The sequence below is a fragment of the Hypoxylon trugodes genome (genome assembly GCF_022578975.1).
Source record: "Hypoxylon trugodes strain CBS 135444 unplaced genomic scaffold F4822scaffold_4, whole genome shotgun sequence".
Lineage (NCBI taxonomy): Eukaryota > Fungi > Ascomycota > Sordariomycetes > Xylariales > Hypoxylaceae > Hypoxylon > Hypoxylon trugodes.
In genome coordinates, this window is record NW_026250019.1 from 1508417 (window position 1) to 1525217 (window position 16801).

The window sequence follows — 16801 nt, forward strand, 5'->3', positions numbered from 1 at the left end:
CAAAAGATCGTCATCTCACTATTCCCAGGCGATCATAGCCGACCCGTATCATTGCACTCTTGAACCTTGCTCGCATCGAGCCAAGGTGGGTTTTTTTCTGCTGTTTCTCTAGGTATTGCACACGTCCGCATCCCAGAACAGAACTGCTAAATTAGCAACTACGCTTTTCTTTCGTCTCCTAATCTACGCTTATTGCAGCATGTTCTTAAGACCTACTTATCTCAAAAGACCTAGGCAGCAATTAAAAAAAAATACATCTTTGAATATAGATCATTTTCCTCTGAAGAAGGAGAAGGGGTGTGTGGCAAGGGCAGTACTCAGAAACCACAGGCATGGAAGTATTCTCCTCTTCTACCTAACCCTCGGGGATTCTGACAGAACCGAGAGGGCGCTGTACCAGCTGACTGGCTTGCAAGCCCTGACTTGCGAGATTCTCACCCTTGTCCTGGCTATTTCGTCCCCCGTCTTCTCCCCCACTTCCAGTGACCCAGGTCAAAGTCTCTCCGTACTGTGGTTACTGCACAAATAATAGTAAATTGGGTAGACAGGGGTGTCCTGAATTAAGTATGTATGTACACTACAGGTTAGTGTTCCTTATTACGCATATTTGCCCATCTAATGTATGCTACATCATACATACAGTGGTAGCATACATCTCGTTCCAATCTGCTGTGCTTATTTTCTCTAAACTCTCTTAACCTATCTACGACACATCGCCCGCGTTTTCGTCATTTACTGTCGAATCTTCTTTTTTTCTCCTTTCTTCCCTTTTCCTCTCTTCCCCCATTTGTACGTCACGGGGCCTAAGTAACCTCAAATCGTATTAGCCATTTAGAAATCTTACTTCATCTGTTCCGTCCTTTTCTAGACGCCATCTACGATCTCGCTGAACACCCTACCCATCTATTGTTCTCCACACAGGATAGCGTATCGGGCTCGCCGTCACAGTAGTCGGCGCATATCGATCGTCTAATAAGAGAGGACTATTTCCGCAACCATTGTCGACGTCTTAGCAACTTAAGACGGGCTATACTAGCAAGGCATTCACGGCGATACATACTTACACATACGCACGCCCCGAGGTTGAATACAGAACCATATAGTCGTTCCCATCTTCGGGTCATATCTTAGACCCACCTGGTGGCTACATTATAAAAAAGGTAAGAGTTCTAAGAATGTCTTAAGGGGAATACCCGTATCGCCACCCCTCGTGGTTATTCGAGTTTGTGTCTCGTATACTAGGCGTTCCCACCATCGACAACGTCTACTTAACAAGTACCGTTGCTCTAATTACCCCCCCCCTTTCCCCTTCCCGTCCCGCCACATGCATACTTGCTTAATCTGGATTATTCTAATCAAACTGGGCCCGAAGATACAGTTTTAACATCCTGGCGCCACTCCTGCGTGAACTCCGGCCGTTATATAGACCCTTTTTAATTCGGGACTAGTCTAGGGACTTATGTCGCCTTAGTCTATAGGTAGTTCGTGTTACAGCAAACTACCTTGACCCGATTCCTATTCTTCTTCAAACTTTCTAGGTCCACAACGAACGTGAGAAGTTTTGAGATCTTACACACCAGGGTCGATATCCACGACGATTGATCCCGCATTCCCGGGTATCCCGAACAAGTCAGATGCATAGGTCGTCCTAACTAATCGGTTGGAGATTTTGGCAACGCCATTGGTAGTAGTCCCGCTATGGAAGCGGGTGAATCTGGCACTAGGCAAAGGTCCGTTCTTATTTGGAGCTACTCGCTCTAGTGCGCTCGGCACCATCTCATCGAACTCAAGTTGATCAGTATATCTTTCTCTTAGTGGTTTTACTCCCGCTAGCAGACTTGATTCCTACAGCCAGCGTCTTCCTGAACCAGCAGAACGACACAATCGCGAAGCGCCCACGATGGCAGCTACGGCTTTAATGAACCCGGCTCCGGCCCCGGCATATCCTCACAAACCGCCATTCCCACCCGCTTACCACCAGCCACCTCCGCCATCGATGCCCGGTATGATTTCACCAGGGGAGAACAGGAGGACACTTAATGAAGCGGAACCTGCTCAAAGGCAGTCTCTTCCTTCATTATCAGAAGTTTTCTCAGGAGCTAAGCCTAGCCACTATTCACCGACGACTCCTACAACCTTAGCTGGTTCTCATACCCTTCCTCCTCCGCCGTTAAGATCAGAGCTACCACCCGATTCACGACCGGCACCGCCCTCACATGAAGATAAATTCTTTCGTTATCCTCAGCGGTCTGAAGTTGGGCCACCACCGGGCCCTCCTGGTCCCCCCAGTGCGGCGTATTCGTACGCAGAGCGCGATCATAGTAAACCTCCAGAGCCCATATCCGGTGGCGGCCACACAAATGGGCCACCTCCCCAGATCCCATACCCGCCGGGTCAATATCCTTTGCCTCCAGCACCAATTTCTCCGCATCATTTAGGTCCCTCGCTTCCACCTTACGATCAACCAAGGCCGCCTATCCACAGCGATGAAGAATATGGGATGCCACGAAATCGATACGACAACAATACTCTTAATAGGCACTTCGAGTCTTGGGGTTACCAGGATTGCCTAAACAAGGTCTGTTTCCAATGGTTCAATTGCGCACCTAACATCCTAGCTAACGGATTCAGCAGTTGGTGTGGACATCAAGAACGGTCTGCAATTTCGCCGAAGCGTATAGTAAGATCGCCTCAGAGCAACACGGCGGACAACCCATTCCAGAACGACTGCCCAACGATCAGGAGGTGTCGAGTATGCTTGGTAACGTAGAATATATGAAGCGTTCTCTCGAAAACCTGAGGGAATTGGTGCAACATAGCCTGGCGACCGAGAAGGCCCGAGAGGGTCGGGGAAAAGGACCATACGAAGGAGATGACGATATAAGTATGTACGGCGATAGCATAAAACAACCCTATGGGCTCAGCGAAGTCAAGAAGCGGCGAGGTGTAAGTCAATACGTTATATATAACCGGCATTTAAACTAACCCACCCTTTGTAGCGTGCAGCACCACCCGGTCGGTGTCACAGTTGCAACAGGATCGATACTCCAGAATGGCGACGAGGACCAGATGGTGCGAGGACCTTGTGTAACGCTTGTGGGCTTCACTACGCCAAACTCGAAAGGAAACGTCAAATGGAACAACGTTCCATTCGACCGAAAACGGTGGAAGAACGAGTTTGAGACTAGAGTCCGATGAACTTCTACGCCAGCACAGGGTTTCATGGGCAACCGGACGAAAAGCGACTTTCAGCCTTCATTCCTTTTACATATTACTTAGTCCATCGACACTATCGACGGCCGCCTTCTCGATCTTGCGACGCTTACGACCCAAGTCGCCAGTCATTATCTTATAACGTTCCGGACTATATATCGTGTGCTAATTATTATACCCGACTCGAAATGACGATTTTATTATTTTTATCTGAACTCAGTTTTAGTTCTTGACACTTATCAGCTTTCGTTGTATATACCCTCAACTGGGCAAAAGGACTCGGGAGGCTTTCGTCAGGGCATCGTCAAGGCGTCTGGCTGTTTTCAAGTTTTCACTATTTATTTGATATTCATGTGCCATTTGATGTTCCGGGTGGGTTCATGAAATCCAGGCAAAGGGGACCGGCTCAGTGAGGTTACATATGGGAAATATTTTTTTAACATTGTTGTTTTATTTGGCATCTGAATAGCGCAAGAAGTACGATGAAGAGAAGAAAGCCGAGGGATGCATGGGATTTACCAAAACAAAAACAAGCAAAATTCTTAACGCATCTTGTGGTCATAGACGGACGGGGGTTAAAACTAATTTCCATTCCCTCGCCCCGGAGATTACGACGCAAGTCTTTTTTCAGTGCTGAAATGAGCCCTGACTTACTGAATCTTCTATTTAAACCATGTCAGAGGATGGTGCGATGACTATTGGCGCGAGTTCAGTTCGTTGGTAGCGTTCCTTTGAGGACATTTATCTGCCTTGGAAATTTTAGGAATAAATATAGTGATGTTAATACATTTACTGTCAAACTAACCTCACTGTTGTAACCTCTACCTGTGTCCTACCGTTGTTTGAATTATGTTGATTACGCCCTAGATTCTGCTACTAACCCATTAGTAAAGCGCTAACTACTCACTTCCCTCACCTATATCTCTCATAGCTACCTAGGTATATTACACCCAAGGCTTCCGCAGAAACAAAAGCCGCATAGAATCATAGCATCAGAGAACACGAAATGCCTCACCCGTCCTACGATCCTCTGCTTCCCTCCTAAAAAAGCGTACTTCCCCAACCTCCCGCTATGCGTGGCACACGACGTGGGGAATTTGTGCTACTCCGTTCACCTAATCTGCAAATCCACCGTAGCCGATAGCCATAAGCTATTGCTAAATTAGTACACCGCCGCTGCTAACCTTCTTTTCCCTCTGCTTCCCTTCTTACGACACGACACCTCCTAGAGAAGGTTGGGTTGTACGCGGTGCGGTGGCACAGCACACACATATACCTACATACATACACACACGCGCGTCCGTGAAAAAAATAACGAGTAAAAGACGCGCCGGATGGTGATCCTATTGTAGGTGTGGGAAAGAAAAGAACATTAAAAGAGGGATAGATGAACGATGCCACGTAGCTCAGGTCTGCAGTAGGTAGGTATCGTATATATGAAGGGTATTGGGGATTGAAGCCGCCTTTCTAGGCGATGATGGCAAGGTGCAGCATATACGACGCACACGCGCGCACCCACGCGGCGGGAAGCGGGCGGGACACTCTCCACAGACGCCGTGTTACGTGACCTGTCAGATTGATAGGCGTGCACCTTGAACTACGTTAGCCGATGTCGCTATTGCGCTTACATGGTTGATATCCGCAAGTCTGGGCTGAATATAGGGCTATTATGAAACTCATCTTCATTATCTTATGGCCGAAAAAAAAGGACGGATGGTCGCTCATTCTGACCTTACTTTCAAGTTTGCTGTAAGTAAATATAGCCGACGATTGTGGTGACTAAATAGCATTTTAAAAGAAAGTCAGCGGATTGGCTATGGACCGAACCAAGGACCAAGTTTGTGAAACATAGATCTGAGACCCCAGGGTCCTTTCCTGTCTGTTCAAGGCGTCTTGCGTGTGTGGCTGGCAGGATCGCGCCCATACCAGGGATACATGTCCAGTATCTAGATATATGTACGACAATACATATCAGATCATCAAGCCTTCTGTATCGACAGGAAGCACATCTACTCGACGCCACATTGCTTGCCAATATTGAGTGGCACACTGAATTTTTTTCAACCGGGCCTATCGCAATAAGAACTAACATACACCAAGACACGCGATCATATCATTAAGCTCGAGAAACAATTGTCGAACCCTCTTAAAAAAATACTAACCGTGCCGCAAGCCTACCTACAGGGTCGGAACGAAAATGCGAAGAACCACATTCGCACATCGAACCACCTCCACACACATTTGTATCCCCGCGTCACAACAGGGAAAATTTTGTGATAGAATATGAACGTCAGCAAGTAAGGACTAGAAAAAAAAATCTCGATTCGCCAAGCAGACCCCTATAGAAGGATCCTATTGCTGCCATGTGTAAGGTACCTGGGGAGGTTAGGTTGTGAATCGTGAGGCTCATATATATAATACCCCCCTACTCATCCTTCCTCCTTACGTGGCCATAGCCTTGGCCGAAGCGAAGAAAGGAATTTTTTTCTTAAAAAAAAAAAAAAGGCTGTCACTTTCCACGCATATCGTCACTTTCTTACAAACCAGCCGACAACATGCCATACATAGTATGTATGTACGTAAGAGGGTGATTGCATTCCCGCCCTGCCTAGCCTTTTAATGCGTTGTATGCAGGGCGACAAAAGAGGAATTATTTCTACCACACGCGCTTACATATCAATCAGTAGATAGAGCAAGGAAACCGGCGACTATCGATCACCGCCCTTCTTATCTATCTGCCTGTTACAACAGGTAGGGTATCTGGTTATCTATCCTATCCTATTCCGTTTCACAGTGTCCTGTTTTGTCCGACGGACGCACCAGAGAGGGGGGCTGCAGGTAATCAGGTTCGCCGCGATGCAGCAAGGCGGGATCTGCATCATTGCTCAGGGTTAGATCTTGTCTGTCAAACATCCCGACGGTGGGTGTGGATCGCGGCCCCCAAGTTGAGTAGGGATGAGATGAAAATGAAGGGTTGATTTAGGCGATATTGCTGATTCCTCATTTATTTACTCCAGGCAGACGTTGCCAAGTCCGCTCGCTAAAGGACGGGACGGATACGCACCAGCTTGCGGGCTGCTCTATAAACCTAGTCCACTGGGATGAAAGCCGGCCAGCCATCGGCAAGTCGCATGGGAGAGGCCGCCGCTACTACTTTTTTCTCCATGTGCATTAAGCCGCATTTTAGGTCACCACCTATCGCGAAATAAGTTGGTATGCAACATCGGGTCTGGGGCTAGTTACCTACATCCTCGAAAGTTGCTTAGGGGTCGCACAAGGAGGGCGCGGTGGCTGATACGAATTCCTTGATGTTGTGTTGCCGCAGGAAGTTTAGTTCAATCGAATCATACCTCAAGATCGGTCGCGACCTGCAACTAGGTGGTATTACGATCTCTTCCTCCTGACAGAGGGAGGGGGTGGGATAGAAGGATCTAGATGAAATGAATGAATCAGCGTTACGCGGCTCTTCTCGCTCTTCACCCCTGTGCTTCGCCGGAGTCGTTTCTAGCACCTGGTAACAAGTTACAACTACCTACCTAGGTACCTAAGTGCCCAGGTAGGTAAATAACGTTATTAACTTTATCTGTCTATACTATACGCTGCTTAATAGTCTATTATGCACAGAGTTCGGGTTCCCCGATGGAATCCCGTTCGGCTCGAAACTCAACCTTATCACCATCCTTCTCTGCGGTCTTTAAACTTCATCTGATATTTTAGGTATGCGTACGTAGTTAAGTTACGTCAAGCCTTTCCGGTTGGAACATGCCGCGGAGAAGGGTTTTGAGTTTGATCATGACTGGTTGACAGATGCCAAATATCAGATTTCAAGGTATGTATTGAGATTGGGTTTAGTAGTCGAGTATCCAGAAGTCTTTTATTCACTTTTACTATCATTATCACCGAGACAAGTACGCCCGGCGACCGCGTGGTCTGTATGAGGTGAACTCCTTTCCCGCAGATCTAGAATTGCACGAATCTAAGACATAGTTCGATCCTTGATTCACTCTCAATCGAATGACGATGGCCTTATCTTATATTGGACGTGACACGAGCATACCGCTATAGAGTATCAATCCTAAAAGAAGCAAGAAAACTAAGGCATGGGATCTATCGATCTCATCGCCCCGTCGTGATTCCTTATCAATCTCTACGATTTAGCCTTCGAAAAAGTACCACAAGTCGTTGCTCTATTTTCAAAATTTGGTATATCTTTATTAATGATCCTTAAAGCAGCTTTGAAATTGTTTGTATGTATATGGGAAATTTTGTGTTAGGTATAATGGAGATGGGCAAATAAGTGTTTGCTACGGCTCGTCTCGAACTTCCTTGATTTTCATTCAATCCTACCATGTGAAATAGATCGATGCTATCGCCCGAATTTTACGCTTACCTAGGTACGTAAAGTTTCTTGTCTAGGATCACGATTCACAAGACAAGACTCAGAACTCCCATCCAGTATAGAAAACTCAGGTGCGCAATGGTCAGCTAGGTGTTGTAACTGCTAAAGAGCTTAAAATAATTCAATTGTGTAAGATGGGCTTAGTAAGGGGACGGATACACCCACCACCCACGAATACCTACAGACACACTGATCAATGTACTGGATGTAGAGTACAAGTACTTTCCGGCCACGTGGTGTAGCAGTCTGCCAATCGAGATCCTTCTCAGATCCTAGATCGCTTCCCCCACTTTACATCTCGCATACGAGGTGTACCGTGTCGGTACATCTTCCCCGTCCCCATTCTTGCCCCTTTTCCCATCAGATTCAATACGAATGGAATCGAAGATCTCATCACAGGCAATCGTCTTATCTGCATATATTGCTGTCCAGTAAGTATTGGTCGCCGTGGTCATGTTGAAATCCTACCCCTTTTTTATGATTGTTTGGGTTGAAATATCGGCGGATACGTGAAATACCTAGGTACAGTATGTACATCCACGGACGGTTCATGCCCAGCCGTGTCCTAAACTAGATGCGTCCTGGCGGTAGATGGTCCCCCCGTGGATACCTAGTGTTCGCCGCCTTCAATCGGGTAATGTGTTGGACTCTCTCCGGGACATTATAAGTACTAAAACAGTACCTAGACGGTCCAACCCGGTCTCTAGCGACCGTATACTGCAAACATGTTAGGCCTCTGTAACTAATTTTGACCCCTTGTTACCAGACGAGTTTAGACCGGGTCTACAATTCGTGTCCTGCTCGCCAAGCAACGCCGGCCTGGTCACCGGTCTGGTTTGTAATCGCGGCTAGTAAAAGCCACTCGGCGATTTCCTTGTACGATCTTCAACTATTCGATACGCTACTGTAGAAAACCCTTTAAATTGGTGCCTGGCGCTTACACCAGCAGATTTTAGATCGTAGTTGGGCGTCAATCTAGTACCTAGGTACGCGACAGTAGTAGCCCTATCCGCATAAACCAAAGTACCTATTCCAGAATGGTTCTATATGTGGATAGGTAGGGTATATTAGCACCTCCCTATATGGAAGTACCTCCTGTTTCGCTAGTGAGGTGGATTTCATCTTCTCTTCCAACGAAATATCCACTTCCCCATTGAACTATACAGCTCGGCAAACTCAGAATCGGGTGATTTTCTTTAGGTCAAGATCCATTTAATGCCACTAGTCATGAAATTACCCCGAAAAAGGACGTGGACTTCACGCATGGTCGACGTCAGAAAGAGATCTGCCATCTAGGGCGGCCTGGTTGGTGGAAATACGTCGGATGCTAACTGTGAGGTTTTCCCTAGTACCTGAGGGGCAGACAATATTTTTCTTGGCCAGTTGGTTGGTTACTTCCCCGACAGCACCGTCGGCTCTTACGCGTGTACCTTTACTGGGAAATCACGAGGTTTTAATGGAATTTTGTTTGCTCAAGTGATTGAAAATATTCTTAGTGGCAGTCCGACTCGAATTAACTTTGGTGACTCTCCCTGGATTGTCCTCGTTACTCTGAATCCAAACTCACACGATCTTGATGTCATGTCTTTATTAGCTCTGGGGGGCCAACTAGCCCTAACGGCAAGTACCTAAATGCTTTGTTCACTCTCTAGGGCATGTTTTGCCTAGTACCTAGTCCGCTATAGGCCTGGAGTTGCCTCCGTAAAAGGGTCAATCAATACACCCTTACGTCCATCGTTAGTGGCTTTTCCAGTATATCGGTATCGGGCGTGAGGTTCTCCGACTATAGTTAAGAGTTGCCGCTACAGCAGGCTGAGCATCCATGTTACGAACACGGAGCCCATCGTTACCGGATACTTAGACGACTTTAAGCCTCTTACGAAGGCCGGGAAGAAGATCGTACTTCCGACCCACACCCTTTGTGTTAGGGAATCACAAAAGATACTCCCTATCAAGTTGGAAAGATTAGCCGCGTATGGGATACTGAGACATATTGTAGTCGCTACAGAATTTCACAAGGCTTACGGTACACCACGGTAGTTGACAGACCTGTGGTAAATTGTCTCACTGAAGCCGGTCAAAGAGTCTAGATAGTGGAACGTCGGAAATTGTAGTTCGTAGTATGCCCTATACTTGGTATTGGATCTGACGCCTTGCTACGCCAACAGAGCCATCAGGCAAAGCAATGTCGTGAGAAAGGCAAGATATGTTCCAGAAATCTTGATTTTCTACGTAGCCACAACGCCTCATCCGACCCCGGTCCTCATGTTTCGTTTTGCCGTCTGCTAGCTCGCGGAGATCCGATCTGCCCTCTCCCGAAACACTTTACCCACGACGACCATACTGTCTCTCATTCCGGGACCGAGACCTAACGGTTCATGAAGCGGGGAGCAAGTATCAAGGAAATTACTTGGGAATAGAAACATATGTCTATTTTCTGCCTTGCTGCGGTCCAGCCCGGTAGTACCACGAACGTCGTCCTACACGATCAGAGACACGGGACAATCTACTCTTTTAGTAAGGAGCCACGTAATTAAGACAAGGTCAAGCCGACATGTGTATTACAAGATATGGACGCCCACTACGTAGGAGTAAACATGCGGTCTGAAATGTTATGTATGGGGTCGACTTCAGTAGATCTGAGTTTCAGATCCATTCCACTTTAGTAGCCCCCGAGTGTCCTTTACGCCAGCCACATTGACCTGTAGTTGCCGTAATATCCCTGGAGTCCTTTTGTGCCGGTATCTCGATGCCGCTTACTGCTGGCTGATATGGATGCTATGACAGCTTCGATCGCGTAATACCCACCTAGGTACGTATGCTACAATCACGGGTAGGTAGGCTGTATGAATAAATCGTGACGCGGGGTAGCTTGATGTGTGGTGTTAGTTAGTTCTATAGAATAAATAATCTGAGACACAGTATACTATCCCCGATTTCGTTTCACTCCCAAGCGCCATCGAGGGTTGAACTCTTACAAGAAGTTTTCACGATACTAGAATCCTATATAAATAATCCAGCCTCAATAATTAAATGAACATTCGTAACTTTTATGAGGCGCGATAACGTTCATGAGTGTTTTCTAGGAGTCAATTCAGCCCCTGTCTTGCTCATATATCGAAACTTCCAAGGTAACATTTGCGAGCCTCTACTTATAGGGTAAATTGACACACTATCCTTACCTACCTACGTACTTATGAATAGCTTTCTATAATGCTGTGATCCTTAATCAGAGGCTGTTCCAAACTCTAGTTGCCGCCCGTGAGTAAACAGCCTATCTCCACCTAGGTATGTTCATCGCGGGGAATGTCGGTAATGTCCCTTTCATCTCGAACCCCCATAGGGCCGCTTGTACGGCATTGCCTAGTGACTAGATGGTTACAATGAACTTATGCGTGCACGGTTGTGGAGAGCTTCCCGGACTGGGTTCCCCGCAAGCAACCTTGAACAAGCTCGTATTTGGAGTACACCGAGGAACAGTGATGGGGAATCCCATCCCGACTCCATGTGATATTGCACCCATACGGCGAAATTAGAACGCCTTCGGTCGTTGTGGACCGAGGACGACGGGGTATCTTGGCGGCTTCCATGACGTATCTATTGGGAGTCACGATAGGGCCTCACAACTTGAATGCAGGATGTCGGCGCGCTGAAATTACCTACAGAGCCAAATCTTAGAGGGCTTCACCTATTCGAATAAAAAACAAGCAGCACAAAATGAAGAGAGTTATCGTGGCAGTGCTCATAATCGGGGCCACGGTAGAAGCCGCCCTCTACAAGTCAAAAGCACCACCGATGGGGTGGAACAGCTACAATTACTATGGCTGCAATCCAACCGAACAGATCATGAAAACCAACGCCCAGGGGCTTGTAGACTTGGGTCTGGCTGATTTAGGTTATACGTATGTCACGACGGATTGTGGATGGATGGCAAGAGATAGAGATTCTGAAAGTCGTTTGCAATGGAACACAACCCTCTTCCCATCTGGGGGCAAAGCTCTAGGAGAATATATCCATAGCTTAGGCTTGAAATTCGGGCTCTATTCCGGCGCAGGTTACTATCAATGTGGTTCAACGGATCTACCAGCATCTCTTGGTATGAAGTCAGAGGATACTCCTATTTTTCACAGTGCAGTCCTAATTCGGGTATAGGATTTGAAGAGATAGATGCGGAATCATTTTCTGAATGGGAAGGGGACTCCTTGAAGTGAGTGCCCCCTTTTCTAACAATGCAGGATTATTTGTGGCTAACCCTACAGATATGATAACTGCTATTCCTCATCCAAAACCCAGATGGCCGACTATGTCTCGCCAGCATCCACTTCACCAGAGCGTCATGAGAAGATGGCTTTTGTTTTGAATGGTGTAGATCGAGATATCGCCTATTTCATATGCCAATGGGGTATTGGCGAGGATCTAGGCGACTGGGCACCACCAATCGGTAACGTCTACAGGATTAGCAACGACATATATAACTCTTGGAGGAGCATATGGCGGATCACAAATCAAGCCGTGCCATTCCACAAGACTACTACCGTTGGTGCGTATCCCGACTTGGATATGTTAATGTAAGGAAAGCCATCTCCACCGCATCGCATAACCCTTATTCACAGATACAGCATCGGACTTAACGCCCTATCACTCCAAGAAGAGAAATTTCACTTTAGCATGTGGGCAATCAACAAATCACCCCTTAACATTGGAGCACCAATCGACGCGAAACTCACACCAGCGGCCTCCCTCGACGTCCTTCGAAACGAGGAAGTTATAGCAGTTAACCAAGATCCCCTAGGCAAGCAAGCACGCCTCATCAGACGGTACACCGAAGAAGAATGGGATCTCTGGGCCGGAGAGCTCTCCGGATCAAGAAAAGTAGTCGGTATCGCGAACTGGAAAAACGACTCTCAGACAGTGGAATTTGACCTTTCTGGCGTAAACATTTCGGAGGCATCCGCTCGCGATGTCTGGGCAGCGGAAGATATCGGTACGATCTCAGGGGTCCAGAAGGTTGAACTCGCGGGCCATGAGATGAAACTATTGGTCCTGAGTAATATTCTTAAGTCGACGTCTGCGCCGACTTCGACGGGGGTCTATTACGCGGCTGCGAATGCTACATTGTCAGGAGGCTCTGCGGTGACTACTTGCAATAACTCCGAGTGCGCGCCCGCGGGTAGTAAAGTTAGTATCGCTAGCAAAAGCGCAAAAGCGTCTTTTGATTCCGTGATTGTGAAATCTGAGGGGACGAAGCTAGTTGGTGTCGATTTCATTAATCACGATATCGCGCTTGACAGCGCTTGGGACTGGGGGTCAAATACGCGGAACATGACCATCGCAGTGAATGGTGGGACGCCAAAGAGGTGGGCGTTTCCCATTTCGGGAGGTGACTGGTATGAGTCTGATAGGCTGCTCATTGAGCTTGATAGATTCGTCGCAGGTTCAAATCAGCTCGTCTTCGCTACGAGCGGGGACTCATATGCGCCAGATCTTGTCGGTTTCGAGATATTCGAGTAAGCAAATAGTTAGCTGTCGCGTTAAATATATAGTATACCACTTAGAAATAAGATCCTAGATTCCGGTTTCGAGTAGCTATTTTAATGGACTTAGGTATTTAAGGCGCTCTTTTCTTTGGCGCCGAATAAGGGGGGTGGAATCGATCCATTCACTACCCCGACATTTTTATTTGTGATAAAACAGCATAAAGGAACAATCAACGTCACATCACGTTAATTTTATCGTGTAGATACATTAGATACGCGCTTTAAGCATTGTTGTTTAGCAATGTTAGAACAACCAACGCAACGCGCTGCGAATGGTGGGCACGTCAGAGATAGGGGGGCTTAAGTAAAACGAATAGAATTACTACGCTAGTCTATGCTCAGCACCATGTGTACCTAGGTAGGTGGCACATAAGTAGTTCGTAGTGAAAGCAGCCACCAACAAACGAGACCATGTATGCACTTAAGTCTTTAGCCATGAGCGTATTAGCCCCCGTGAGCATCATAACCCACCACATCCACTACTCCTGAACGACCCAAGCAAGTGCTTCACATCGGGCACGTCTAAATCCTTCCACCCACGTCCCTCCTGTTCTCTATCCCCAATATCAATCACAGCGGCAACGAGGTCTTTCGTAACCTGATCTGAGACAACGCTATCCTTCTTATACTCGGGATGCTTGGCAACAAAATGACGAATCCACTTCGCCGCAGTCCATAGCTCACCGCTAGCACGCATGCGGATGAGATCTAGGTACGTGCTTAAATCGCAACGGGTTTGCACATCCACATTGACGGAGTCAAGGTAACTCTCTACGATCGGAATTAGACCCGGGAAGCCGTGCTCGTCGGAGCCATTGATGATTTCATCGACGGTCATCAATGCGTATTCATCCTCAACCGGGCCAATAGGAGTCGGGGGTCTGCTAGCGTTCGGCGAACCGGCGCGTGACGCGGCGGCGCTGCTACGCGGGGGTCGGTTCGGGAACGGGTTCTTGCGAAAGTAGAATTTCTTCTCGAGGACAGCGTCGCGAGCATGCGCCGTCTCCATGTTCTCGTCTACCTTGACGATGGGGATGTAGAAGTTAAGATCGAAGCTAAGAATCGCGCGAGTGATCAATACCATAAACACCGCGAATGCAGCATTTTCGAAATCTGTAACCTGGATCTCCATGGGTCGGAACTCGACACGCCAGCCGATGTCGGAACCTGGTGGTGGTGGCTTGAAGCGCATGTGCTGCCAATTGGTACTCTGGATGTTCTCAAAATGGTCGGCTTTAGTTAGGTCAAGCTCCTTGAGATCCTCACTGAAGATTACTATAGGATCGCGGATAAACAGATGTGCGAAATGTGTAGCGAGACGGTCATCCATACCACCCTCAAGGAGCTCTCTTTTGATCGCTTCATCGATAACGAGATCGGGATCGAAGTATTCTTGCCTTAAGCGCGCATCGGTGCTGATATAGGTGGAGTTAGACGCATAACGAGATTTTGGTATGCGCCATCGGTTATTTTTCAGGGGCTTGACAACGATTAGTTTCTTGCCATTAACCAGTTACTATATGGTGCACTGACCTTTTCTCCTAGTTCTTCAGGGGTTCGGTCGTCGACAGCACGGCTGATCTGATTCCAACGGACATCAGTGTCCGCTAGGAAACCCTTATATATTGGCGTCGCTGCCGTTAGAGCTAACATGATCGGGCCAATCGGGCTTAGTTGGTCGTACATCCGTCTACCTTCGGTGATGTTCTTCGCTTGGAAAGTGATCTGTAAGCAACAACTTCCCATTCCGAACGCCATGGCATCCATATGAATGAAGTTATCTGGGGCAGCGCCATTTCTAACATCGTCGTCTTCTGGCCAATTGTGAAGGTCATAGTTGATTGTAGGATCCTTCCATGGATTTGGTGTATTCTCATCGTGGAAAACTGGGACGTTTACTTGCACTTTCCTTCCGCGTCGCCATCGTATGTTTGCCGCTAGGGTTGGGAATCGAATGTGTGGATTGGCGATCTCATCTGGTACAAATTGTGACCGTAACTTTGGCCCAGATGGTCGATAATAGGGGTCAGTGAAGACGCCTGGTACACCTAAACGGGGGAAGGTAGTGAGAGTGATTGGATATTCTTCAGATTGCATATGGTCCTTAGCGATTCTCCTCCTGATGACTGGTTAGCTTAGTGAGGATGCGCATTAAGAATCATAATACCTATTTTTCATGTCAGGTTCAACGCCTAGGAGTTCCTTAAACCCAATACCCCATGGTTTCCCCGGCGTAGCCTCGAGCATGAACCTACCAAACTCGGGGTGGAAGACAGGCAGCGGGTTCAGTTTTGGGGTCTCGACATCCTGAAGCGCCGGTACACAGCCGCCTTTATCCGAGAGTTCCTCATCAGCTGCTAATGCTGTTAGGATATCGGCTTGCCGCAGTGATAAAAGGACATTAGGGTCGTCTTTCGAATATTTCACGACCAGGTACTCTATCTGTGTGTTTTGTTAATGACAATGTTGGGTGGTGGAGATAGGATGTACACAGTACTTCATCACCCCACAACATAGCATCTCGTTCCTTGTGCTTAGCCTTATTCCAAATTTCCAGCAATTGCTATGACGAGATCAGCCATGGCGCCGGAGTGATTACGAGGCAGGCGGCGATAAGGGACTACCTTGATACCCCATTCCCTGACTTGCTGCGCGTGCTTCTGCGCATCGGGCCAATCAAGAGCCGTTCCTAAAGCCCTGGAGTTGAGTGTCAATGATCACGTATCACTAGATTGGTCTTCGGACTTTCACCGAGGGGCGACATACAGCAAACCCATATTTGCCGCTGAATGGTTCGTAGCTGTGCAAGCCGATAAGACACAAGTATTTCCTTAATTGTAAAATTGGCACTTCGGATAGGTGTATCGTGTATCGGAACAATTCGAGAAAAAGACGCTAAATATGATTCTTATGGAGAATATGGCTTGGGAAGTACCCGGGTATATGTGCGTAAGAATGATAGGAGATGGATAGATGGTAGATGATCCACGAACAACGTAAAAAAAAAGAAGGCAAACAATATTTGATCCTCTCGAACTTCGAGTTTGCTCTAACGTAGGGCGATACTATGAATGGTGATAGCGTCGCAAACCCTAACCGTCCTAACCGTATCACAGGCCCCTAGTCGTAAACATAGAAAGGGATAAACTCCCAAGTGGCGTCAGTAACTTAGCGACTTACGCCGTCGGAATCCAGTGTAGACTACTAGGCTACAATGCAGACCACGGCAATAGACGGCTACCCCCACGGACCGAATTCAGGGTCTCGAATCCATGGCCGCGAATTAGAAATATGGGTGCGATCCGGCGATGTGTAGAATGTGTCAACTCCGCGCGAAAGCACGCAATTCTCTGGTCATACCACTGGATCGGATGGCAGCTTGTTCTTTAGATCTAGAGCCCTTAGCGACGATCCTGGACTTCCCGATTAGGAATAAATTTATGAAAAGAAGTGGAAGTAGGGGAACAGTAAGGGAGGACCGGATGTAAGACTAGGTCATATGGTAGTCTAATCCACCAAGATTAATGAGAGGTTTAAAAATATAAGTATTTAAAGGTTCACGATGAGATGAACAACTAAATATGTATTAACTTTTTTTTTATTCCCTCTCACTCCTTTTTTTCTTCTTCTTAGTTCGCCTAAGTAAATGCAT

General features: G+C 47.3%; 3 protein-coding genes across 3 annotated transcripts; 2 read left to right on the plus strand and 1 right to left on the minus strand.

Annotated features, from left to right (window-relative positions):
• The first annotated feature begins 1770 nt into the window (after window positions 1-1770).
• Window positions 1771-3439, plus strand: F4822DRAFT_208780 (uncharacterized protein). Its single transcript, XM_051453840.1, has 3 exons — window positions 1771-2578; window positions 2635-2946; window positions 3000-3439. The coding sequence occupies exons 1-3, from the start codon at window positions 1901-1903 to the stop codon at window positions 3180-3182; spliced, it is 1173 nt and encodes a 390-aa protein (XP_051315455.1). The 5' UTR covers window positions 1771-1900; the 3' UTR covers window positions 3183-3439.
• Window positions 3440-11329: 7890 nt separating this feature from the next.
• On the plus strand, window positions 11330-13123 carry F4822DRAFT_437009 (carbohydrate-binding module family 35 protein; the record flags this gene model as incomplete). The annotated part of the gene is made up of 4 exons (XM_051462375.1): window positions 11330-11708; window positions 11765-11819; window positions 11872-12180; window positions 12232-13123. The coding sequence occupies 4 exons, from the start codon at window positions 11330-11332 to the stop codon at window positions 13121-13123; spliced, it is 1635 nt and encodes a 544-aa protein (XP_051315456.1).
• A 326-nt stretch (window positions 13124-13449) lies between these two features.
• On the minus strand, window positions 13450-16156 carry F4822DRAFT_399275 (GCS-domain-containing protein). The gene is made up of 4 exons (XM_051457758.1): window positions 15647-16156; window positions 15317-15591; window positions 14683-15268; window positions 13450-14629 (listed from the first exon to the last, which is right to left on the minus strand). Exons 1-4 carry the CDS (start codon window positions 15662-15664, stop codon window positions 13610-13612), a joined length of 1899 nt encoding a protein of 632 aa, XP_051315457.1. The 5' UTR covers window positions 15665-16156; the 3' UTR covers window positions 13450-13609.
• Window positions 16157-16801: the final 645 nt, after the last annotated feature.